The 23,806-nt window shown below is 43.3% G+C and overlaps 4 protein-coding genes across 8 annotated transcripts in view; 3 read left to right on the forward strand and 1 right to left on the reverse strand.

Moving 5' to 3' along the window:
- Positions 1-1,052: 1,052 nt before the first annotated feature.
- LOC109527765 (homeotic protein female sterile) lies at positions 1,053-9,624 on the forward strand. 2 transcript variants are annotated; one of them, XM_019889859.1, is made up of 23 exons: positions 1,053-1,145; positions 1,941-1,988; positions 2,392-2,418; positions 2,511-2,570; positions 2,672-2,707; positions 3,027-3,098; positions 3,186-3,263; positions 3,392-3,415; positions 3,493-3,537; positions 3,925-4,653; positions 5,344-5,403; positions 5,493-5,537; positions 5,638-5,679; positions 5,761-5,814; positions 5,899-5,934; positions 6,347-6,391; positions 6,490-6,531; positions 6,617-6,688; positions 6,763-6,837; positions 7,640-7,666; positions 7,846-7,887; positions 8,448-8,504; positions 9,429-9,624. In XM_019889859.1, exons 1-23 carry the CDS (start codon positions 1,079-1,081, stop codon positions 9,431-9,433), a joined length of 1,788 nt encoding a protein of 595 aa, XP_019745418.1. In that variant the 5' UTR covers positions 1,053-1,078; the 3' UTR covers positions 9,434-9,624. The 2 variants fall into 2 exon arrangements, with proteins under 2 accessions (XP_019745418.1, XP_019745416.1); XM_019889857.1 differs by having other exon boundaries at positions 2,395-2,418; positions 5,632-5,679.
- Positions 9,625-9,840: 216 nt separating this feature from the next.
- Positions 9,841-15,558, reverse strand: LOC109527764 (perforin-1-like). 3 transcript variants are annotated; one of them, XM_019889856.1, is made up of 5 exons: positions 15,456-15,558; positions 11,496-12,054; positions 11,279-11,417; positions 11,000-11,211; positions 9,841-10,757 (listed from the first exon to the last, which is right to left on the reverse strand). In XM_019889856.1, exons 2-5 carry the CDS (start codon positions 12,020-12,022, stop codon positions 9,899-9,901), a joined length of 1,737 nt encoding a protein of 578 aa, XP_019745415.1. In that variant the 5' UTR covers positions 12,023-12,054; positions 15,456-15,558; the 3' UTR covers positions 9,841-9,898. The 3 variants fall into 3 exon arrangements, with proteins under 3 accessions (XP_019745415.1, XP_019745414.1, XP_019745413.1); XM_019889855.1 differs by lacking the exon at positions 15,456-15,558 and adding an exon at positions 12,631-13,287; XM_019889854.1 differs by lacking the exon at positions 15,456-15,558 and adding an exon at positions 12,280-12,508.
- A 44-nt stretch (positions 15,559-15,602) lies between these two features.
- On the forward strand, positions 15,603-20,523 carry paqr4a (progestin and adipoQ receptor family member IVa). 2 transcript variants are annotated; one of them, XR_002170581.1, is made up of 4 exons: positions 15,603-15,896; positions 16,611-16,829; positions 17,603-18,113; positions 19,435-20,523. XR_002170581.1 is itself a non-coding variant. In XM_019889860.1 (3 exons), exons 1-3 carry the CDS (start codon positions 15,623-15,625, stop codon positions 18,034-18,036), a joined length of 927 nt encoding a protein of 308 aa, XP_019745419.1. In that variant the 5' UTR covers positions 15,603-15,622; the 3' UTR covers positions 18,037-20,522. The 2 variants fall into 2 exon arrangements, 1 of the variants encoding a protein (XP_019745419.1); XM_019889860.1 differs by having other exon boundaries at positions 17,603-20,522.
- A 1,456-nt stretch (positions 20,524-21,979) lies between these two features.
- The window catches only part of coro1a (coronin, actin binding protein, 1A), a 9,171-nt gene continuing 7,344 nt past the window's right edge, over positions 21,980-23,806 (forward strand). Inside the window, exons 1-2 of the mRNA XM_019889874.1 lie at positions 21,980-22,186; positions 23,287-23,493. Coding sequence (XP_019745433.1) covers positions 21,995-22,186; positions 23,287-23,493 — 399 coding nt within the window. The 5' untranslated portion in view covers positions 21,980-21,994. The remainder of the gene's footprint in view (positions 22,187-23,286; positions 23,494-23,806) is intronic.

Below are 23,806 nucleotides of genomic sequence, written 5' to 3' on the forward strand. Positions count from 1 at the left end.
ATGTCTCGCAACATTACACAATGATCAATTTTGAAAAATGTGCAGGACTCTCCTCTGCAAACATTGATAAGCAACTCAACATTAGTATTTCACAACAACAAAAAAATGTTACTATGATAAAATAATAAGAAGAATAATAACTTTCAGAAATCCTAGCCATCAGCATGGTGGGCGGGTACCCAGAGACATACAACAGAGCCAGCTTTCTTAACCGGCTGGACTGATCGTTAGTGAAATGGGTGTCTGGAGGCACTTTATGTTCTCTGACTTTACACTAGGTGGCAGTGTTGCTATAAAAATATTGTTGAGATGAAATAGCCTGTCAAGAAAATACGCTGTTTGGCTACATTCTGGCTTTGTTATTTTTGCCTCACGTCACCACATACTTAAACCGGTAAGGGACGATAAAAGGGCCAGAAAAAAAACTACTTCCGTCCTTGCTTAATCCGTCCTTTAAAAAAAAAAAACTTCACGTCCTCTGTCCAAAAAATGGGCGTCCGTTCGGGACGGAACGCCCATCTCTGGAAACAATACGCACACGCATAGATTAATATCAATATCCTACTAGTGCACTGAATTGTCCATGTACTAGTATGCCCTTTATCCTCACTACTAAGGCAATTCAACGCTAATAAAGCAACTTGTACGCATGAGTAGAACAGCTACTTGTTACTACTGGGCTAAACGGTGCCAGTTGATGACATGTTACAAGTACTACCAATGACATCATAAAATGTTCCTAGTTAACATCTAACGTGCCACTAGTAGTCGTAGTAGCTTGCAAATAACAACTAGCGTACAGTTTTGCCTTACTCGTGACATGTTGTTCTACTAGTGCGCAAAAAGTACAATATACAGTACTTTCTGTGTGACTGCAAATGCTTTATAATGGAAGCCAAAGCCACAGACACTCTGTATTTCAGCGTAAGCGAATCCGTCTTCAACGTGGCCTGACTGTGCCAGCACCGAGGGCAGGTACCGCTCAGTGGGAGGAGTAGGATTGTGGATATAAAAGACCTCGAAGGGATGCCACATTCACTCATTTGATTCATCCATCTTTTGGGTGCCCTCCTCCGTCATGTGGTGTCCATCTCTTCTTCACGCCTCGCTGCTCCTCTGCCTCGCCAGGCAAACCCTGCAAGGTGGTAAGTAAAAAAAAAAAAAAAAAACACTTTGAACTAAAAACAAATGTCACAGAAACTGTCGAAAAATATTTATCCATCCATCCATTTTCTAATCCGTTTCTCCTCACGAGGGTCGCGGGTGTGCTGGAGCCGATCCCAGCTGTCTTTGGGCAGTAGGCGGGGTACACCCTGAACTGGTTGCCAGCCAATCGCAGGAAAAATATTTATTCTTTGTATACTTGATATTTTTTCATAAATGTACGACGGCCATTGAAGGATAAAACAGTTAATGTATACCTGGTTGTTATTAAAAGTTTTTTTTCTTTTTTTTTAAATCTCAGTGATTCTTTCCTAGCTCAATAAATTTGAAAAATACCTACTTCTATGCTTCAAAGGTGCTTTATGAATATCAGCTATAGTTCGTATTAATTTTGAATGAAATGGTTGCCACGGCAGCAAGCCCCGCCTGTTCTATTTCATCAGTACACAGTGGGATGATTTATCTCCCGAAGCTGTCATGAATCGGCGCCTTCAGTGGCTGCCTCTCACCTGCGTGTTAAAAATCGCTCCACTGTACTGCGCTTTGAATCGTTAATATCACTTTGATCAAAGGATTGACGGGCACGGGTGAGAGGAAATTTGGCGAGTGCATGTGAGAAGAAGCGGCAGGCTCTACACAGTCGCCTCTTTTGTTGATTTTTATTTTTTTTAATCGTCATTTTCAGTGAATGCCTCTTTCAATGTGACTATTCAGAACATAGGAAGTCAAGTCCAAAGTATTGAATGTGGTTATTATTTATTGTTTTCGTTTTTCAGGGGTGAAAGCTCATAGCATGTCTTGGAGGAGGATCATGCCAGCCAGAGGTATAGTCAATTTTAAATACTGTTTCTCTGTCTATTTCCTCAGAGGGGAGAAGGCTTCTTTTGGGCGAACATTAATTAGAGGGGAGACCTTTTATTTATTTTGTTTTTGTTTTTTCTCCAATTGGAGAAGGGGTTGTAGGTCACGGTAATCCAGATGTTTTTTTAAAATATTATTTTGTATTAATATGAGCGACCATGTGCTTCATTCGGTGCTGCTGTTTTAATTCCCAACAGAACTTAGCAGTTGTCTTTAAACTAAGATATATATACTCTTGCCATCTGTTTTTATACCTGATGGGAAAAATGTGGCATCTACTTCTCTTGAATGGATGAAGAAATAGTTGGGGACTAACTGACCAAACACAATATGCTAAAAGTGTTGAAAACGCTTTCATCTGCTCTGTAGGTGTCGGCATTGGAACCAAAGGCGGTGAGTGCATTTTAGTTTTTTTTTGCACATATTCATCTGCACACCCTGAAAATTGTGAGAGATGTCTGTCATCTTTGGATATATTGTCCTAGTGAACGGTGCCCACGGAGCAATGGGGAGCAGATATGTCAACAAACCGTTGAAGGCTGGAGGTCTGTGTCATTTTCTTTGTGACTTGATAAATGTGCTTTATCTGAGTGTTGAAATTGCAAAAAAAGTGACACCCATGTTTAAATGCTTTTCCTCTGTTCAGTTGGCCATTACGCCGTTCCCAGTCCACTTGGTGTCAGTAAGTGATCGTTATCATCAGCAAAACAAGAAAGTCCTCCAAAAATGAAATCATTTCGCAGTCTAATAAGATCGCCAAATATTACTCAAACGAGCTCCCGTTTTAACGAAATGTCTACAAACAACATTTAAACGTGAACTGGAGTTGGTGTTCTCTGTTTTCAGGGAAATGAATGACATTGACTAGCTATGAAAATATTTTCTCTTTAGAACAGTGGTTCACAAACTTTTTATACTGAGTACTACATCATAAAATATTTGTTATATATGATAGTAAGGCAAAAATAGAAAGTCCATCAAACAAATTCTTGTTTTCCTAGTGGGCTACCAACCTCTTGGACAAGGGTTTGTACCTGGACGATTTCCCGCCTATGGAAACCCTGGACTCTATGGTATTAAGGCATATCATTAGCAGAGCGATTAACTTCTCTTGGTTACTGCGTGAGATGACTGCAAATGTTTTTTCTTTTTTTTTGCAGGTGGCAATCTTGGCACGGGCTTGCCACTGGGGCACGCACCTGCAAATGGCCACGGCTTGGGCCACGGAGGCAATCGCGGTAAGAAGAGCCTCGTTGGAGGTCTTGCAGCGCTTTCCCCAGCGGCATCTTTGGGGAAATTATGCAAAATCATTTGACGTTGCGAGTAAAAAGTGTTTTGTTTTGTTTATTGTGGGGGGATTTTACAGTTTATGGCGTCAACCCTGTTACAGGTAAGCCGTTCAGTTCATTTTTGTCACATGTTTTTGTCCATATGTCAGAATTGTTCATCTTTCTATATTATTTCCAGGATTTGCCCCTTATGCTGGCATGGGCTACCCCGCCGTCCGACCAGGTACTAGAACCACTTCATCTGAACTCTGGGACTTTATGAAAGATATCTGGAGGTTGGCTGCAGAGCAATGTTTTTACTGTGGAAAAGGGATTCATCCATTCACTCATTTATTCACTCATGATGTCATTTTTATGCACAAAAAAATCCATGAAAACTTCTTGGTTCTGAGCTCATTTAACACAGCGACATGGAACATATGTGAGTTTGTATTACCCCTGTTTATGCAGTTTATTTCACATCAGGGGTCACTTTGGGTTTACAACGACCCATCAGCTCTCTGGCAACGTGGATGCCGGTGCTTGCAAGGTGCATGTGATGACAGGCGTTGCTCTGACGGCGTGGGATGAACACGTTTTGCATGATGGTATGTCGTCCACCCCCCGTCAGGTGTTTCTGCGGCGGAATTGGGACGATTGGAGGAGGCTGCCCGTAGCCAGGCCGCTCAGGATCCGAAGAGAGCAAAGAACCGAGCGCTTGGAGGACCAGAAGAATCTGGAAGGTCCACCATGGGCACAAGAAGTGGCAATGGTTTTGGATCTGAAGTGATGTCAACTGGAAGTGGACTCAAAATCCTTGACCCAAAACCAAAGATGTCAAGTCTTGGACCAACCACAAGGGATTCAAGTCTTGGTCAGGCGATAGGAGGTGCTCCTGAGCCTTCAGTCCTCACTCATGGAGAAAGACAACCACAGTCTGTGGGTAAAGACAAGCTCCAAAAATTAGCTTCTGCGGCTTCTCCAGCACAGACCGCCAGAAACCACGGTTCTGCTCGTCCACAACGCCGGAAAAACAAAAACTGTGGATCCCTATATTCGCCAAACAATCACCGTGAGCTATCCAGTTCTGGGATGACACCAAGATTAGCGCCTAATCTTGCTCGTCAAGCTCCAACACCTGATCAACATCGACTTCTATCATCCCAAGACGCTCGCTTACAAACTCCCACATCTAGAATCGTTTTATCTTCCGAACAGAAGAATCCAGATGTCCCAAATCAACAAATCAGTGGCACTTTGGGCAAGCAAGTGTCGAATCCTCAAGTGCAGGAAAGCCAGAGAAATATACCTTTGTCTCCGGAAACAGGTTTCAGTCTTGCTCAAGCGAGAGTGCAAGAAGGTAAAAAAAAACCTTTCAATAATTTGGAGTTTCAGCAGATCACTGAAAAGGATTGATCTCCTCAGGCCCTCAAGGAAGGACTTAATTGTCCTCGTTTTCATCCTCCTGCTTTCAAAGAGCTTCAAAATTCAAGCCAACGGGGCTAGATTATTTCACAAGTGTTTCTGTCAAATTACTGAACATTCCGAGTTGCAGGGGCGGGGCTAAAATCTGCCCCTTCTGTAACTGCCGATTGATGTCACAAGATGGTGGCAAAGCACAACATGAAACTTGTCACCTAACTTCAATACGGTTCCTTGGCAACGGAAAGCCGCGAGATGGTGCCAAGTTGATACTGTTTCACTTGTATGTTGTACGCAAGTTAGTACCCTGGCGGAGTTTCTCAGGCGTGTGCCACACTTTAAACAGGCACATTTTAATAGGACTCAAATTAAACTATGGGGTTCATGAGAATATCACAATCATTCCATACCATACGGGATAACGTTGAACAATGAATATTCCATCTACATTATGAGGTTGAGCTTGTATCATCTACTTTTGGTTTTATTTAGTCCATGGGAATGCTTACCTTAAAAATGCCGACCAGCTTCCATTTAGTTTCGGCGCTTCATGTATTATTTCCATCCATGCTACTGATTTGTCGATATTTTGTTGCGTGGTCTTGTGTTGAACATATTCTTTCCACAGGTAATGGTGGTGCAGGGAACTATCTTGGAGGAAACGTGGCCCCAGGGTCTTACGGACCAGGTATTGTTGGCGCACTAACATTCAAAGTCACATTACTTCGAAAGCATCCGGGTGTGAATGATGATGACGAATGTTTACGCACGGGCCAGCTTTAGGACAGGGAGGATACCTGGGAGCAGCTGGGAAACTTGGAGGTACACTAACCCAATGAGCTATCATCACGTCCTAAATGTGCCTGTTTTGTGTTTTCCCTTGCTAATTCGTACGCTTTTATGTCAAACACGTCAGCTCCAGCTGCTCTTGGCCAGGGAGGATACACAAAAGGTGTATCAACAGGTGAGGATTTGTTTGGATGCAAACGCCTGTGATGTATTTTTCTGTAGAAACCCAAAGTAGTGAGATTGTGTTGAATGGCAGGTTATGCTAACGGTGCAGGACCATACGGGGGTGCACTGGCAGGCAACGGCCTAGGTAAGAAAACATCAAACCAAAGATGGACATCCAAATGCATACATATTACTTTGTATTATTATTACTTGCCACATCTTTTGGCAGGTTATGGAAATGGTTACGCCAACCCGTACGGAGCTGGTGAGTACAAAAACAAACTTGATGGATTGAATTGAAATAAAGGAAATCAATTTATAAAAGGTCTGATGCATGATTATGATTACACGAGTCATGAAGGTGCAGTATGTGCTTCTGTCCACTAGATGTAGCTGTTGGAAAACTGTCCACTTGATTTTTTTTTTTTTAAAGAAAGTAAAGCCTCTTGGAATATTTGTTGCATGAATTGAAGTTTTTTCCCCCCAAAAATGAATGTAGTATAAACTGTTTTCCTCTTCCATTGGAAGTTATTCTCGCATCTCCAAAAGCATTACTTTTAAGGAAACAAAAAACTTTGTCGTGCCAGGTCAACTCAAAAGGCACACAAAAAAGTAATAAATGGCCAAAAGTTGGATTTTTTTTTTCTCTTCCCCCTCCCCTCCCCTCAATGTTGCAGCTCTGGGTACTGGAAGCTATGCTGGCCAGCCTCAGGTGCCATACGGTAAGACATTAAGCAGTTCAATAATGTCTGCCTTGCACTACACTAAGTATCTAAGTGTATAAAGTAACTTACGTTGAGGACCTTATCTGTTTTTCCAGGAGGACTCAGTGCAGGATTGGATCCAGCTGCTGGCAAGTATGGTGAGAATACTCGACTTGTTATGAGCATAGAAATGAATCCACTCATGAAAATACGACCACGAGAGTTTGTTTTCATCCTCTATAGGAGGCGCACCACCAGTAGCAGCATCTCAGGACCCTTATGGGGGCACTCCGCTTGCTCCTGCCCGACTTGAAGGTCACTTGTTTTTACGTTTGAACTAACTTGTTACTTTTTCGCAACTATAACCATGAACTTGTCTGCTCCTTTAGGTGATGGCGGCTCCCTGTACCCCTCCCAGCCCATCGGCCTCAGCGGCGACGGCAGCAAAAGCGCCAGCAAACACGGTGTGAATGAGCGATGGAAATCGCGGAAAAACATGCACTTTCGATGCACCTGACACACTTTCATTCAACTTGATGCCAGGAATCGACACTCCCTCTCAGTGATTCTCAAACTTTTTACAAATATCATCTAAAAAAATACCTGGCTCTCCAAATATCACCATCATATACAAAAAGACGATTGTAAACATTATTCACAGTTTGAACACAGTGTTTAAAAAACTGAGCTCAATAAAAACTACACCCTAATTACATTTCTGAAAATGTACTTAAAAGTTAAATACAACTGACCTGAACTGTGCAACATTAAAAATTAAGTTGATATCACTGCACAGTTTGAACATTTTACTCAGTGATTCACTATTGTGCCACTAGAGAGAGCCCGCTCAACACTAGTGACTAAAGTGACAATTTTGCAGTTCTCTGCACTTAATATTTTCGTTTTTCAACTCGAGGCATAACAAGCACATCCTGCAGCTGCTCTCCCCCAATAATTATGCAACAAAAGCCGTTTTCGAGTGGACACACTCCGCTTTAGAGTGCGGCAGAGCGAATTGTGCTTAATTTAATTCTGGTCCGAGGGATGTTTCCTCTCATTTTTCATTGATATTTTTCTTGATTTTAATGTTGTATGCTTGTATCCTTGTATGCTTTCACCATTACACAAAATATATTACGACGATTATTGCATGACATTGGGCCATCACTCAAAACAGGCCGATTTTGCGGAGGGCCTAAAGAAGGTCTAAACTGTATTTTGATCAAAGCACATTTTTGACCAGAATTATGTTTTGTGTGCTTTCAGGTTCCGCATATGGAGCTCCACAAGCAGGTGACTTTTCTCACTCTTCTCTCATCCCACCACATCATGTCGTTGTTCTGTGTATTAAATTCTCTCACGCTGCACTTGAAATCAAGTATATGGACTCATGCAAAGAATTAAAAATCTTATGTATGTTTTCATTTATTGTAACATCAAGGTCACTAAGTGTTTTGTGTGTGTTTACCAAGGCTACCTTGCACAGCCACTTGGCCCAAGTCAAGATGCGTTGGGTAAGCGGGACGCTAGTCCAACTTCCTCCTTCACAAGCAACTTCCTGGCATTGTAGAAAAATGCCACCATAAGTTTTCTCATTGGGCCAATGTGTTGAAACTTTGAGGAGAGCAGCATAGAGCCAAAGGAAGCTATTTTTGGTTTTCTAGTACTCAAGGGAAGGAAAAGAAAATTAGATTTTTGGTCAAATTTGTTTAGATCAAAAATATTTGTTTCTCCATTCAGGTCGTTCAAAGTAAAATAAGACTCGTTGCAGTTTCATTTAAATCACAATGCAGTCGAACTACTTGTTTGCCTGTGGTATTATCATGAGTGATTACATGATTAAAAACACACATCTATCAAGATACAAAGTGATAATCTGTCATTGAAATGGGAACATTAACAGCAGAATTGTCATGATCAACCAATAGCTTGTAACAATGCGACTAAAATGTACCATATTGATGTATATTGTTCCTGTTTTTCGACACATTATTTGGGGCTTTTTGTTTTTTCTTGTGAAGTGTTTTTTCTCTCTCTCTCTCACATTTCAAACCTTTTCCATTGTGAATCGCAGGGGCAAAAGCGTCCAAGTATGGCGCGGGAACCGGACCTCTTGGAGTTGGATACAGAGGTAAGAACGAGCGTTGTTTGAAAATAAGATAGTCGAACCCAAATATAGGGATGGGCAACTTTGATGGTGGAGGGGGCCCACAATTTATTATCAGTGCTACTTTCTAACCAGATGTGTGACAAAAATGCCGTTTTAAACATGGGCATAATATGTACTGGGTCTGGAATAGCAAAAATACAAGTACAGTATAATTGACTGCCATTAAAATGAATGGGGATGTTTTTTGTTTTTTTTTAACCCAAAGATTTCATGGGGTGGCACAGCTCTGTACAAGAGCGGTCGTCTTCCAACCCAGAGATTGTGGGTTCAATCCCCTGCCCCTGTGACCATGTCAAAATGTCCTTGCGCAAGTCACCAAACCCCCAGTTACCCCTTATGCTGCATTCATCAGTACATGAATCAGGAGTCAACGTGAAGCGTTTTGGACGCCTCGTGGGTGGAAAAGCGTGATGCAAGTGGAAGACCATTTACCGATTAAAAAAAAAAAACAACAACAATGAACCTCCAATCTGTGTTTTTCATGAGAAGAAATGGGCTCCACCCCCAGCCCCCACCACCACCCTTCACCCCAAAAAATAAATGTGCAACCAGGTAAATTCGTGGGTTTCCAACCATGAGTATGGAGGATCCACTGTAGTAGAGGAAATATGTTTAGAATTTTCCCCACCCCAAATTTGAAAGGACCCCCCCCCCCCACTCTCAATTTTAGTTTTCATTAATCAAGAGGCCACTCAGTGTGTGGCTCCAGGCCACATGTGGACCATGGCCTGCCAGTTGCCCATCCCTGCCAGTTGCCCAACAGTAAAACCCTAATTAAGTTTAGTCTCCAGGTTTCCTATTTGTACCTTACATGGAAGGTTTTGTTTGTCTCCTTAAAAGTAGTCTTCATAGTATAATTATCGTCTTTATCTCTGTCTTTGTCAGGTTGATTGAAATGGCCTGCTGGTTTACAGGTGGATTGTTTCTGATTCACTGATTTGTATTTTTTTTTTAAGTCTGTGTGTGTTATATTTTCGTAATCTTTATACGTAACAGACGTTTAAGCATTCACTCATTGGTCAAAGTGAAAGTGACGCTTTGAGTGGATGATTTACTTTAAAATAAATATGGACAAAACACACATTGCCTTTGTATTGATTCCATTTTCCCACGTGAATATAAGACCTAGAGACTTCATATTTCACACCACGTTTGCTTGCACGCATCGCTCATTGACGCCTCATTTGTTCACAGGAAATGTAACCACTTCCTGTCTCGTTGATGCAAGAAATTTAGTTTCAAAATGTCTCTTCCAATAGCTGAAAGCAGGAAAATAACCAGTGACACAAACAACAAGTTGGCAAAAATCTGCTTTAATTGCTGTAAAACTCTCTTGGTTTTTCTCATTTGCTTGTTTAAAGCACATCATTGAGACTCTGGTTTGTCTTTGTGCTCCAACCGTTCACAAAAACGCCCATCTTCTGCAGGGTAGCTTGTGGAACGGGATGAGCATGGCGGGACACGTACAAGCTCATCAAACTTTGACTCATAGGTGAAGGCTTGTAGGTGGTGCACGACCTGCCGCCCAGACTGGGTGCACAATTCACATCCCACTTGTAGAAAAACCTTCCGTGGCCCATGGCGCACACATCCGTCTTCACGCCTTCCGTCAATACTTGCTCGCATTTTCCCAGAAGATCGTCATCCCAGTTATTGTCCTGATCCCAAACCTCAAATGTGACTTTCGGTTCCACTGACAAGTCCTGAGTGCCCAGGTCCACGACGGTGCCCCAGTGGGGGTTGTTGTTGTTGTAAATGACAGGCGAACGCTGCTCTCGTTTGTTGAAAATCACCTTGACGTAGGCATCAGTGGCTGTGGTATGATCGCCCCAAAGACCCTGGGCCCGTTGGATGGTGATGATGACGCGGGCCATGCCCTTACGGGTTGGACAGCAGTCCGTGTTTACGCCATGTTCGTTGTGGCACTGGCAGACGCAGGGGTCCTGGGAATTGCTGTTGATGCCGGCCCGACAGCTCCCGCTGCAGTTCCTCATCAGAGTCCGCTCCAGGATGTAGTGACTTATGGCCAAGCGCAGGTTCTTTCGAACAGGACTGTTAGTCGGCACCAGCTCGTGCAGGGACCCCAGGGAATACGATATAATGTCGGGATAGTGAGGCAGCGTGTTGAGCCATTCCTTGTAGGCGGATGGCTCCTTTTTGGCAGAGAACAGGAGGTCCATTTCTGTTGTGCGACCTCCCTTTACATCTGTCAACCTGTTGGGGAAGACTGGTGTATGAGATGAGCCAGTTTATTCTTGCCTGATGGGTGCAAATACATGCAAAGTTACTGTGTTTTGTTTAGGCAAATCACGAAAGGTTATCTGAGGATACTTAGTGATTGCAAGCTTTGGAAAGTGACTGAACAGACAAAACCTGCAAGAACCTCCAATGAGTTTCTATTGAGAAGTAAACCAAGAGCTCGGGTGAGGGGGTTTGTTTGCCTGGGGCCACATTACCTGTCATTAAAGAGGCTGGAGAACTCTGCCTTTCTCTCTGTCTTCTCGATGTCGCTCTTGCAGTGTTTGGACTGAGCTTCTACAGTCGCTCCAATGGTGGCGGAAGCCTCGGCCTCCAGGCACATATTCACCTCGTCCGCGCTGAGGCCCTGCAGGCTTGCCTGGCACTGCTTGATGCTGGTCACGGACTGGACAGACCCTCCCAGTTTCACCTTGATTCAAAAGAATGGGTTTTTATTTCTATTGGTTTTTGTCAGCCACGTTCTACGGATTTGCTACCTTTCTGATGTAATGGGTGCCAAAGTCGCCGATCAGTCTGTAATAACGTTGCTTGTATTGAGGGCTGTAGGTCTTTGGGAGCTCCTTTAATGCCTTTCGAAATTCACTCTGCAGTTGAGCCTTGTTGGACACTCGGTAGCTATACACACCACAATGCAAAGAAAGAATCGTCGCTTTGGGAAAAACATTTGAATACAGAAAGTCTCAACCTTGTTACCTGTAGTACTCGCAGGAGATTTTTTGGCTGGCGAAGTTGTACTTGTCACTCTTTGATTTCTCCATTGCATACTGGGCCATTTTTGATTTGGTGCCAGCCAGCATGACTTTTCCCGCGTAATTCTTAACGTTCAATTCCAGACTGGATTTCCAGTTGTTTTCCACTGTAGAGGTGACGGAGTCGACGAAAGCCTCACTTGACCGATGAATGGTGCTGGCCACCTTGAAGTTGCAAGAATGCACTGCCCTCCAGTCCAACACGGACAGGGGAATCTTTTGCTTCACGTTCTCCAGGAAGAGATTGCTGCACAGGGTGCATGTTTTGTCCTTCCGTTTCCACCGATTCATGTCGAGAACAAACGCTCCTTTGCGCTTCATCTCTGTGATATCGAAGCCTTCCCCGGCCAGATTGGTACCTGGAGCCATGTCTGCCTGGAGACACTCCTTGGGGGAGCCTGTTGTGCAGTACTGATACGTGCCTCGGGGCAGGAACAGCGCAAGGAATGTACAAATATTCAATAGAATCATCTTGAGGTTGCCTCGGAAGCACACTGTTTGATCTGAAAAACAGACAAACGAGGAAATTTGACCGGGATTTTTCCGGACGGACACAATGTCTGTCTTCACGATGCACGTAGCATTCCTGGAATTCTTTGTAAAACCGGCTTGTTGAGTCGTCTTGCTTTCATGACATTGGATTGTCCTACGCCGTTTCAAACATTGAGCTTCGTGACGGTTACGTCTATGGATTCAAAAGAGGAGACTTGAGCTCTGACTTGGCTTACCAAAGTAATGACATGACTCGACTTGCTGGAAATTTAATGGAGACTTGCAGTAATCTGGGACTCCATTTAAACTCATGAAACTCATCATGTGACCTCTGATCATAATGAGCAAAGTTGTTTCAACTTGACTTGGAGGCAGAAATTATGGGAGTGTTTTTTTTTTTTTTGTTTTGTTTTGTTTTTTAGTTAGGACAGATTCGTTGGTCAGTATGCCTGACATAACGACACGAAACTATATGGCACACGCACACACACACACACACACACACACACACACACACACACACACAAACAAACAAAAAATCCCTTACAAGATCAATAGAACTATCAATAGCGTGCTTGCAGACTCACCTATGTCGTTCTTTTCTGTGCCGCTAAAAGTTCTCACTTTGTGCAAGACGGATGGATGAATGTGTCAAACTGTGCCTTAGCGTGTGACCTCATTGTTTTTCAGACAAAATTTTGTGGTGAGGGGGCGGGTGATAGTGGTCTTTTAACCAGAAGATGGTTGGCAGGAGGTTAGTGTTCCTGTCAACACAGTAACCGAGACCATGCACCCTCTTTCCTCTGAAGTTGTTCTCTTCATCAGGTTCTTGAAGGTGATAAACCAAAAAGTTTCTGGTTTCTTAAATGGGCAATTTGGGCTTTCACCGTTGCCTTCTCTTTTGATGCGTCCCGCTGGGGTCTATGATTGGTCCCCATCACCCTCAATGTCATCCCTAAGGCTACTGTACTGTGTGATTGTGCACAAGTACATAGACACATTAAAGGTGTCCGCCATGGTTCTATCCTTGGTCCCTATTTCTCCCAACTTTATGCTCACTTTTGGCGACGTAGTACATACTGTATACCCATTCGAAGTGTCCCCCAGGGTTCTGTTCTGTGTCCCCCTGAGGTCAGTCCTTGACCCCATTATAATCCCGCATCATCGTAAGAGTTGATGTGCTCTGTTATCGTGACATTTGTTAAAGGTGTTCCCCATGGCTCTGTCCTTAACCCTCAAGTGGGTGTACCCCCTCGGTCTTTCTTTGGTTGCCATTTGCTCCAACGTCATCCTGAATCGATTAACCCATGTAATATATTCCATCGATGAATTGAATAATCAGACAAATGATTTGGAGATAAAAGTTTATCGCAAAATAATTTCTCGCAATTAACTGTTTGTTAACCAATTCTTGGTGTTTTATTTGTTGTTGTTTAATGATTAAGCAAAACTAAATCAACAACATTTAAGCAAAATCACATAACCGGGACTGACATACTCACCCATTTTGGAAACTGAGAGCTTCTTCTTGAGTACTGATAACTGTGAAGGGCTATTAGTTCGACATCCAGTTCTTAGGCTAGTTCAGGTTCAACTACGTGTCAATTACAGGTTACTCATACTGTGCCTGCAAATAATATTATTTTCATAATAAGCGCATACTTATTTTTTCTATAAATTGTTTACTATTTATTTACTGGTTTCATCTGCAGCGTGTCAGAAAATGAAAAGAAATGTTGATCATTATTTTCCAAAGTAAAAGCAGATCATTTTGAAATGCCTTGTTTTGGGAACTACAAAAGATTGTGTCATGAAGTACGACACAAATAAGATAATTTTTACTTTTGAGCGGCTCAAATCAGGATTTGGACAATTTTAAGTGAAACAATGCTAATGTCGACCAAAATCATGGGCCATTGTCTTGTTTCTTTCTCAAGGTGAGGGTCGCTGTTTCAATCTTGTTTCGTTTTTAATGTGTTATTTTTCCAACCACAGACTTTGGGCCCAACTGTGGGTAACACAGATGACACCCCTCCGTTCTGACACAAACAAACATCTCAGGTCACTTATGTGTCATGAAGAGTCAGTCGAATTGGGTGAGAGGTAGAGTGATTCATCCACACCGCAGCGCTGCTTCGCCATTAGACGATTACACTGCGTCACCCACCCGTGTCCCACAAGGGCGCTCTCACTTTCCCGTTACAAGCATCAATATTTACCTGAAGCTTACAATTCTAGATCATTTTGTGCCATGTTAAATATAACGCAATCTATAGGATTATAGTTTTCCTTATTGATCCATTCCTACAATCAAATTACGATTGGACTGCAAGAAACTTTTAAATGTGAGGCATTTACTTGATGGATGCCTTGTAACGATTCGATTATGATTTTGGAATGGGCTCTGCTTTCACACCAAGGTTATTTTGAGGATGACTTAATCGTTCGTTTTCATGCTTGAAATGTCTTTTGTTGTTTCTGCGTGCATTTGTTGATTTTTTTTTGTCAGTTCAGACCACCATGGCAGCACATGTTAGACTTCCAGCTGTGACAAAAGGGCAACAATGACTCTTTTCAGTGAGGCTATGTCAATTAGAAGGCAAGCGGCATTGTCAAGGCGGTTGCAGTAACACACGACAGACCGGAATGTGTGAAACAATCCCTTCGCTGTAAAGTTTTTGTTGCTTCCCCCCCCCCTCCCCCCCTCTCTCTTTGACGTATCCTTGTTCAATATAGTTTTAGTTGTTTTCCTAATTTACACCTTTATTAATTGGTGACTTTCTGTACGTTTTGAAGTCGAAGAATCATGATTGTTTTGCCGAAACGTCGACGGTCTCGCTTATTTTAATGACTAGTCGGAAGTAAGTCGTTTTATCTTAGTGGCGCTTCACTTTTTTCATACTGAGCCTTTGCGGTGGATCCAAGGCCGCCTCGCGGGGGACGCCGCAGCCTCCAATCCAGCTCCAAAAGAAAAGACAAGAAACGCAAAGAAAAGAAAAACTACCATTAACCCCAGCGACGCTAATGATGGACATGTTTCTTGTGGAGAACTGGAAAGGTAGGGTCCCACTACCCCGCGGTGTCAGGAAGGCGGTAGCCCGGCGTCGCTAGCTCCAATCTCAGCTCCGAGATTCGCTCGTGTTTCCCGGTCCGACTTTCGAAGCAGCACCGGGACAGAGGCAGCTCAGCGCCACCGTACCTCCGGAATGCTAACGCCGTGAGCGTGGCTGCGGATGACCGCGGAGCTGCATGGACGCGCGCCCGCGCCGGTCGCCGGCAGCATCCGTGCCCGTGACGCGGCCGTCTCCCCGGCCGGGATGCTAACAACGAGGAAGTATCTCTGACATGAAGACGAGGCGGCTGTTGCCTTGTGTGTTCTGGGTGTGACGCTGACTTTGTCCCCATGACTCACCCGTGCGGACGTGGTCGTTTACGCGGCCGGCCGTGCGGCGCCCCAGCCCGGCGCATGACACTCAGCCAGGTACCGGCGAGCCCGGCTGGGGGCCAGCTTCCCCGACTGCGGTAGTAGCGAGACTCGAACAGACAAAGGGGAGTAGAAGCCAGCGATCGCTCGTGGAAATGGTGTCCCACAAGGTTCTCGTAGCCGTCCTCTTGCTCAACGTGTACATCGGCGTGCAGTCATTCCTGTGCTTGTTCGGCGGCGTGCTGCTGTCGGTGGTGTTCGCTTTGGCCTTCCTGAACGGACCGCGATTGCTGGACTGGGCCAGCTCCCCACCGCACCTGCAGTTCAACAAGTATGTTCTGACGGGTTACCGGCCCGTCTCTTCGGTGCAGGAGTGCATACGGAGTCTCTTCTACCTGCACAACGAGCTGGGAAACATCTACACTCACGGTGAGCACGCATTGATGGAACTTTTCGCTCCTACTTTATAATATTCCAGTGTACGCGTTCAAAGTTATGGTTGCAATGTTGTAGAACGTTGCCTGTATTGTCCAAGTACATACTGATGAGAAGATAAGATGGCGAGTTTGGAAATATTCCAAACTGGAAACTTTCAATGGGAATTAACCGGAGATGATCAATTAATCAAATTGAAATCAACTTCACAATGTAGTCGAATGCAATTTACAAATTCACGAGCTGCACTGCATAAAAGAAAACTGCTTCCTTATAGTCAAGGATTCGGTTTTATTTTTTTATCAATATATGTTTATTTGTGTTGTGGCTTGATGAGTTCAGTTCAATGCTTAGGAAGTACAGTTTGCATTTGTTTATTCAAACAAAGTGGTAAAGCCACATATCTTTTTGCATTATTGTTGTCATCTGATTTATGCTTTACCAATTTATGGTCATGCTGCACTTGTGTGGGATAGCTTTGTGAAGTTTTCACAGCGATAGCTTAAAGCACCTCATATCAGTGTTTTGTAAAGTAACTATCATGAAAATTCATGGTTCATAATCGCATATTAAATCGGAAGCCCTACTTTGCAGCATCCGCAGAATGGAGCATTTGTTGATACTGAGTTCCAGTGTAGCACTCGGAATAGACTTTCCCTGGCTTTGTGCGAGCATAACCGGTTTGTTTGAATGCTCCTCACCCACCAGGCATCCCTCTGGTGTGTTTCCTGGTGTTGCTGCCGCTCAACATCCCCTGGTCCCAGATCAGTGTGACGTGGCTGGGTGTGGTGCACTTCCTTGCCTGCCTGTCGCCGCAGCTGGGCTCGGTGCTCTACCACCTCTTCATGAACCACGAAGGCGGCGAGCCAGTCTACCACACCCTTCTCAAACTGGACGTGTGCGGCATTTGCATGATCAACACACTGGGTAGGCACCGGCTTTTTCCCTTCGCACGTATTCCAAACCACGCCAACACTTCTAATCACAATAATAATGATTGTCATACACTCACTAGTCAAAAATTAAATAAACACAACTTCCATGATATCATAAGTAAATCTATTCAATAAAAATACAGTTCAATAAAAAGTATATTAAATAATAAATCCCATGAAACAAAGTCCAACAAATGATGAGATGAAACAATTAAATAATATTTCTAAGGCTTATTTTATTTTTCCAAAAATAATTTTAGATCTCAAGGTACATAAAACAAGTAATCACTCATTTTTTGCAGTTAATGGGCACCAGAAACCCTCGCGAAAGGTGAAAAACCATGAAGTAGGATTTGAATTTTAAAACCTTATACAATAATTAAAATTCATCAGCATCGCCTTCTGAGAGAGGCGAAAAGGCTTGCATTAGTGGCATAGAAGGCGGCTCTCGCTTGGTTCGTACAGGCTATCGGGTCACTCAGAGGCTCTTCTGTTGGATCCGCTGATGGTGGAGCTGAGGTTTTTAAATTGGAGGAAAACATGGTGATGGGTAGCGCTATAATGTTCATCTTGTTTTTTAATCAGACAATAATCTTTTATTTTTTTTTTTAAGTGTCGAAAACTTTCCAACAAAAACCATCTCACTCTTAAAGGTCATTCATGTACTGCCGGCCGTAAAAATCCCTTCACCAAATCGCTTGGAAGTCTAAACGAGTCCCGTACACTAAATGTCCGTCATGTACGTTTGCCCGATTGCCATTTCAGGGGCGCTGCCGATCCTGTACAGCACCCTGCTGTGCTACCCGCTGATTCGCACGGCGGCGCTGTCCATCTACATCCTGCTGTCCAGCTACGGCATCTACTGCGCGGTGACGGCGCGCAGCAGCGTGCGGCGCCTGCGCTCCTTCGCCTGGCAGGCGCTCTTCCGCTTCTCCTTCTTCGTGCTGCGCTGGGCGGGCGTCGGCGGCGGCAGCCCCACCTCACTGCGCCACTTCCTCACCATGGACGCGTTGGCCGTGTTGGGCGGCGTCATCAACATCGCCCGCATCCCCGAGCGCTTCCGCCCGGGCCTCTTTGACTACTGGTGCAACAGCCACCAGATCATGCACGTGCTGGTGGTGGGCTCCATCCTCTACTTGCACTGGGGTGTCCTGGACGACCTGCTGTGGATCAACAGCTACAACTGTCCCTCTGACTGAGGCGGCCACCCAAAATCCAGAATGTTTGCCCTGTCCCCAGTGGACGGCCGAGTATGAGGAGATGCTGCAAAGCAGAGGTGGGGGAGCGACTCAGACTTAAGGCGCCAATTTTAGGACTTGACACTTGTTTGGTGACAACTTAGGAAAGACTTGACGTGTCCTAGATGTTGAACTAAAGTGAACCCCCATTGGTCACGATATAGAGGCAACACATGTAAAGCATTTTGATATAGTTTTATTTTTTCCATGCGTGCTAAACACAATTTTAGTCTGTTTTTGTGATCGAGGCCAAAGAAAAAAGTATTAAGTTGGTGGTATCCTAGTGTCAGGGAACTATGTTGAAATGAGTTGAGGTGTTTCATTTGCAGAAAAATAGAGATTTGGCGCCACCCTGTGGCATTTTAGAGTCAATGGACTATGTTAAAGTGAATTAAGGAGTTTCTTTTACAGGAAATATATTCCTTTGTCGCCATCTCGTGGCATCAAGGTGTCAAGGAACTAGGTTGAAATGAGTTGAGGAGTTTTATTTAGAGGAAATTAGTGCTTTGATACCATCCAGTGGATTTTTTTGTGTCAAGGAACCATGTTGAAATCTGTTAAGGAGTTTCATTTTGCAGAAAAATAGGACTCCTTCGTCATCTCATGGCATCTTAGTGTTAAGGAACAATATCAAAGTGAGTTGAGAGCTCCATTCAGATAAAAGTTGTTTTGCCAACACCTTTTGGCAGCTTAGTGCCAAGCAAGTATGTTAAAGTGAGTTGAGGAGCTTCATGTAGACAGTACTTTCCCACAGTCTTGTAGCCTCGTGACATGACGGACCTACAGTACGATGAAATGGGTTTCGGCGTTTCATTCTGGGAAAAAAAAAATACTGCTTTGCATCCGGCTTGTGGAATCCGAGAATCAAGGTTCTTCGTTCTAGTGAGTTGAGACTTTAATTCAGATAAAAATCATGCTTTGCCGCAATCTTGTGGCATTAATGTTGAGGAGCAATATTGAAGTGAGTTTCGGAGTTTCGCCTGGACAGAAAGTGTTTTGCTGCCATCCTCTGGCATGTTGGTGTCAGGGAACTTTGTTGAAGTGAGTTAGGAAGTCTCATCTCGACAAAAATAGTCTTTTGCCACTATCTTGTGTCTTCTTGATTTCAAGGATTTCAAGGAACTATTTTGAAGTGAGGTGAGGAATTTATTTTAGAGGGAAAATAGTGCTTTCCTGCCATCCTGTGGCTTCCAGAGGCAATTACAGTACACAACCAAGTGTATTTAATGTGTGATGAAATGCAAGCTTGTCTAACCTGACTCATGACTTTATTCATCCGAGCGACGACCTGACTCAACCTGCCTCAAATTTGGTGGAGACTCAATTTAACTAGATTATTTTGATTTTTTTTTGCCACAGTAGCTTGGAACTTGCTTAAAAGATGAAGCATAACACTGGAGACTTACGACTCGTATGCACAACAGTGTGCGTGACTTCCTCCCACCTCTGCTGTAAAGTCACACGGTCGTCGAGGTCACCGAGGACGTTTTGTTTTTATTGGATGAGTGCGGCAGGCTGCGAGACGGCCATGTGGCTGCTTATGTGTCCATATCAGCTACATCATCACCATGCCCACTTTGATTTAAACGTTAAGAGAAACATGTTGATTGTATCTAACACAGCACACGACACTTTGTTGCGTTTCGAACAGTATATCTCAAAATGGGACAAAATGCTACTTTTCTGTAGGTGGCGCCGCCACAGCGGAACCGCTGAAGTCGAATTCGGGCTCTGGCTTTATGATGTGTTCGGAGGTGTTCACGACGTAAAGATTATCTGTTAAAACAGTAGAAATTGATGATGATTAGGGTTTTTTTTTTTTAACATACTAGAGTAAAAAATAAGTAACTGTTAAAACCCAAAAAACAGTCGTAACTTTGCCCCACTCTGCTTGTTTTCTTTAATCAATTTTACAAGTGTAAAACACTTTAAGTGTCCTACGTTTTCAAAATGCAGCTCAGGTTGCTCCTTGAGGAATGACTGACACCAAAAAAGTCAAAGAAAAAGGCAAAATAACGAACGTCTGCCTGAAAAAGGTTCCGCTGTAGTGCACTTTTGTCCAGAAAAAGATCCACAGTCCTGCTTTGAAAAAAAAAAACAAACAGAAAAACATCATCGACCAGCATAATTTTGGTTTGTTTTTGTGCTGATCTTGCCTGTGAAGCCAGCAAGACCAGTATGAAAACACATCAAAACCGCATGTAATTTTTGGGGTGAGGGAAGATACAAAATGTACGCATTTTTTTTAATTTTTAGAAATTTAATTTTTTTTTTGTTTACACGCATTCTTACACTGGATACACTGCGTTTTTGTTTTGGGATGTACGAATGTACATACTTGCAAAAAAAAAAAAAAAAGTCACCTGTTTGTATCATTACACTCACGTCTCACTTTGTCAAATTAGCACGCAGACGCTAACATGCTAACGTTTCGATTTTTTTTTTTTTGTTTCAGTGCATGAGAGTCGCTAGCAAGTTAGCTCGAGGTTAACCTGGCCGTTCATTTCTTTGCTCTCAAAGGGCTCAGAGTCCATCGACTTAATGTAAGTAGATCATGTATGTAAATCATGTATACACACGAGCAGTATCACTTTTAGAGAGAAAATGGACGCTAGCGCAAAGTAAATCTATGCATAAGTCAACAACAGGGAGCATGGTTACATGCTCTATGTTCATTCCCACCTCTCAGGGTGCCGAAACGGTAGCGGAAGACCATGCCGAGTCTTCTGTCGTTAAATAATTGACACCCGCGCCGTGTTTTTTGGCACATCATGGTGCGAGACGGAAAGTGGAAACCGTCCACAAAATTGCCTCCTGGCGGCACCGCAGGCCAACAGAGTTGTGCTTTTTAAAATATATGATCAGAATATATGACAGGTGTGCGATAGCCTGTTGGTTTCTCAAGGGAAATGCTCATTTATTATTATTATAGTATTGAGGATTTGATGGACTGCTGCTCCACCGAGGAGCTCCAGGTTGTGCCATTTTTTTGGGGTTCCGAGTGGAGCGTCGTATCTATAAACTGTTTCCGCCCCAGTCTCGATTGTGCAATAAACTGAAGTCTATATTTGTAAATGTTTGCTGATGTCTTCTATTTGGAGAATCCTATTGCTTTGACCAGTGTCAAAATTCAAGGTGGCAAAAAAACTAAATCCGGGATGCTTGAGTTTTACCATCAATTTGGCACTATTTTAAAGGCTTTAAAATCAAGAGTCCAGATATAACAGTCAAAAGTCTAGAATCTAAAGTCAACTGTCGAGAATCAAACGTTAACAATCATGAAAAGTCAACATTTAAGAGTTTAGAGTCCAAAGTCAAGAGTGAAGAGTCCAGAATCAAGACTCTGGTGTTAAGACTCCTGAGTAAAAAAGGTCCAGAAATATGCGTTAAAAGTCAAGAGTTTTGCCACAATCATAAAGAGTCACGAATCTAATGTTTAGAAATCCAGAATCAAGTCATGAATAAACTGTCCAAAACCAGAATCAACAGTTTGAAGACAAAGACTTGCCAATCAAGAGCTAAGAGTTTATAAGCTTGACTCCAGAATCAAGAGTCTCATCATATTCAAGACTGGCAGTTGCGGTGCTGAAGCCAGCGTCCAGGTTGATTGTCATCTTTCGCCTTCACTTTTCCATCACATTTTCACCTATTAACATTCAGTTTCAGCACAAAACGTTTACAACCCAAGAAATTAAAAGCTGTTGATTTTTGAAAGACGCATTCAAGAAACAAGCTCATATCTTTTTTTTCCCCACATACTGTTTTCTCGGAATATGAAAGCTATTGATTATTATTCTTCAATGTCATTGCAAGAACGTGTTAGATTTTTCAAAACATTTATTGATGTCTTTTTTTAATAACTTTTGGAGCCTTGTTAATTTTGACGTCCTTTCAACACCGACATCCTGGTCTGGGTGCTATGAGCTCCCCGCCTACTTCCTGCCACACTTCCTACCCCGCAGCTGGCCTTTTTTGGCGGCGTTCATCAACTTTCTTCTTCTACTTCTTCTTCTTCTTTTGCTTCCTCTTGCTGCTCATTCCGGCGACTGCTCCACAACGACAACCACCAGCACAAAGGCCCCTCGCCACCTTCACGACTACCAACCACCAGGTAGGCCTTCATCATCATCGTCATCACCATTATGCACCTGCCATTTTTTTTTTTTGTGTGTGTGTGATGGTTTCAGCATGAGTGAGTCCATTTTTAAGACCTAAAATGACTGTATTACATTTTTGGATATATTTGCAGAATTACTATATATGATTGACGTTTGGGAAAGGGTGACGGGGTCATATTTGAGTGCTAATTATAACAGCTCCCGAGATTTTTAGTGGTGTTTTAGAGCCTGAGAATGCACACACTCGCCCTCATTTCAAACAACTCCAACGTGATGAACACGAGAAGCTGTTTCGTTAGGTCGTGCCTGTTAATTAAGATTCTGTTGGGGGTTGGGGGGGGGGGTTGTGCAGCCACTTTTGAATGAGAACAAGCGTTTGTCTGAAGGAGGAAGTGTGGCGGTTAAGTGACAACACCACACCATCTCTGAGGCCAACAAAAAGGATCATTTTTTGTGTTGGTTTCACCTCTTAAAGAAGTCTTTTTTTCCCCTTTTATGATATGTGCATTTTTTGATGATATACAAGCAGTGAAAGAAGAGAAAGTAGTTTGTGAGGTATTGATCTGGATTTAGAGTAATTTCAAACAACTAGAATTGTCGCGCTTATTTTGTGGCGCTGTGCATCACTCTATATGGAGAGAGCGAGAGAAAGTGCACGCCCTCCCTAGTTTGCCCACCTCACATTTCAAACAATTAGACTTCGAGCTGCTGTTTTGTGAGGGTGTGCATGTAATTATTTAACGTGGGATTTTGGCAGTGTGTGTGCAGGAAGAAGTGTTGTGGTTTAACTGACAACACAGTAGCGCCCTGGAAGGCCTTCACGGAGAATCATCTGTATCATTCATATGTCGTTGTGTTTTTTTTTTTTTAACCTAAAGTGTCCATTTTCCCCTCTGTGTGCATTTTGTGTGTGTTTTTTACAAACACGCTCACAGGCAGAAAAAAAAAAGAAGCGGATGTAGTTGTGAAAGCTGGCTCCGCTTCCTCTTTCACGTCGCTCATAAATGGCCTCATCACTGATGATTGGCTAAAAAAAAAAAAAAGTCACAGTAAAGATGTTTTTTTTTTTTTTTTTTTGGTTGATTCCTTCTAGGTCACCGCCATGTCGCGGCAGGTGGTGCGCAGCAGCAAATTCCGCCACGTCTTTGGCCAGGCAGCCAAGGCCGACCACTGCTACGATGACATCCGCATATCCCAGATGACTTGGGACAGCAACTTCTGCTCTGTCAACCCCAAGTTTGTGGCCATGATTGTCGAGGCTAGCGGCGGCGGCGCGTTCATGGTGCTTCCCCTCAACAAGGTGCAATCAAACGTATATTTGTCCCCTTAATGGCCACCGTACTTTCCGCAGCATTATGCTAGCAAACTAGCTTGGGCAGTATCTAGCCATGAAACGTCATAACTCACCTTTGTGACCTCTTTTGTCCAGTGGCGGGCCGTGCATTTCAACCTTAGGCCTTCAGTGACGTCACATACATGAACACAATACTGTACAGGCTCGTCAAGCAGCACTTAATTTCAGGAGCATTTAAAACCATCAAGTATGCATTCACAATTAAGAGCAGGAAACTACATTTACAGATAGTCAAAAATAAAAAGATGATTTAAAAATA

Source organism: Hippocampus comes, unplaced genomic scaffold (assembly GCF_001891065.2).
Source record: "Hippocampus comes isolate QL1 unplaced genomic scaffold, H_comes_QL1_v1.1 scaffold326, whole genome shotgun sequence".
Classification (NCBI taxonomy): Eukaryota; Metazoa; Chordata; class Actinopteri; order Syngnathiformes; family Syngnathidae; genus Hippocampus; species Hippocampus comes.

Bases quoted from the DNA above. Each gene is read 5' to 3' on its own strand.
- LOC109527765 (XM_019889857.1), top strand. From the start codon at position 1,079: ATGTGGTGTCCATCTCTTCTTCACGCCTCGCTGCTCCTCTGCCTCGCC. The intron at 2,419-2,510 runs GTGAGTGCATTT...ATATTGTCCTAG, and splicing joins CGGCATTGGAACCAAAGGCG to TGAACGGTGCCCACGGAGCA. The intron at 7,888-8,447 runs GTAAGCGGGACG...TGTGAATCGCAG, and splicing joins CCCAAGTCAAGATGCGTTGG to GGGCAAAAGCGTCCAAGTAT.
- LOC109527764 (XM_019889854.1), bottom strand. From the start codon at position 12,382: ATGATCAGAGGTCACATGATGAGTTTCATGAGTTTAAATGGAGTCCCA. The intron at 11,418-11,495 runs GTAACAAGGTTG...TGGTGTGTATAG, and splicing joins ATCTCCTGCGAGTACTACAG to CTACCGAGTGTCCAACAAGG. The intron at 11,212-11,278 runs GTAGCAAATCCG...TTTTGAATCAAG, and splicing joins GCACCCATTACATCAGAAAG to GTGAAACTGGGAGGGTCTGT.
- paqr4a (XM_019889860.1), top strand. From the start codon at position 15,623: ATGGTGTCCCACAAGGTTCTCGTAGCCGTCCTCTTGCTCAACGTGTAC. The intron at 15,897-16,610 runs GTGAGCACGCAT...CTCACCCACCAG, and splicing joins GGGAAACATCTACACTCACG to GCATCCCTCTGGTGTGTTTC. The intron at 16,830-17,602 runs GTAGGCACCGGC...TTGCCATTTCAG, and splicing joins TTGCATGATCAACACACTGG to GGGCGCTGCCGATCCTGTAC.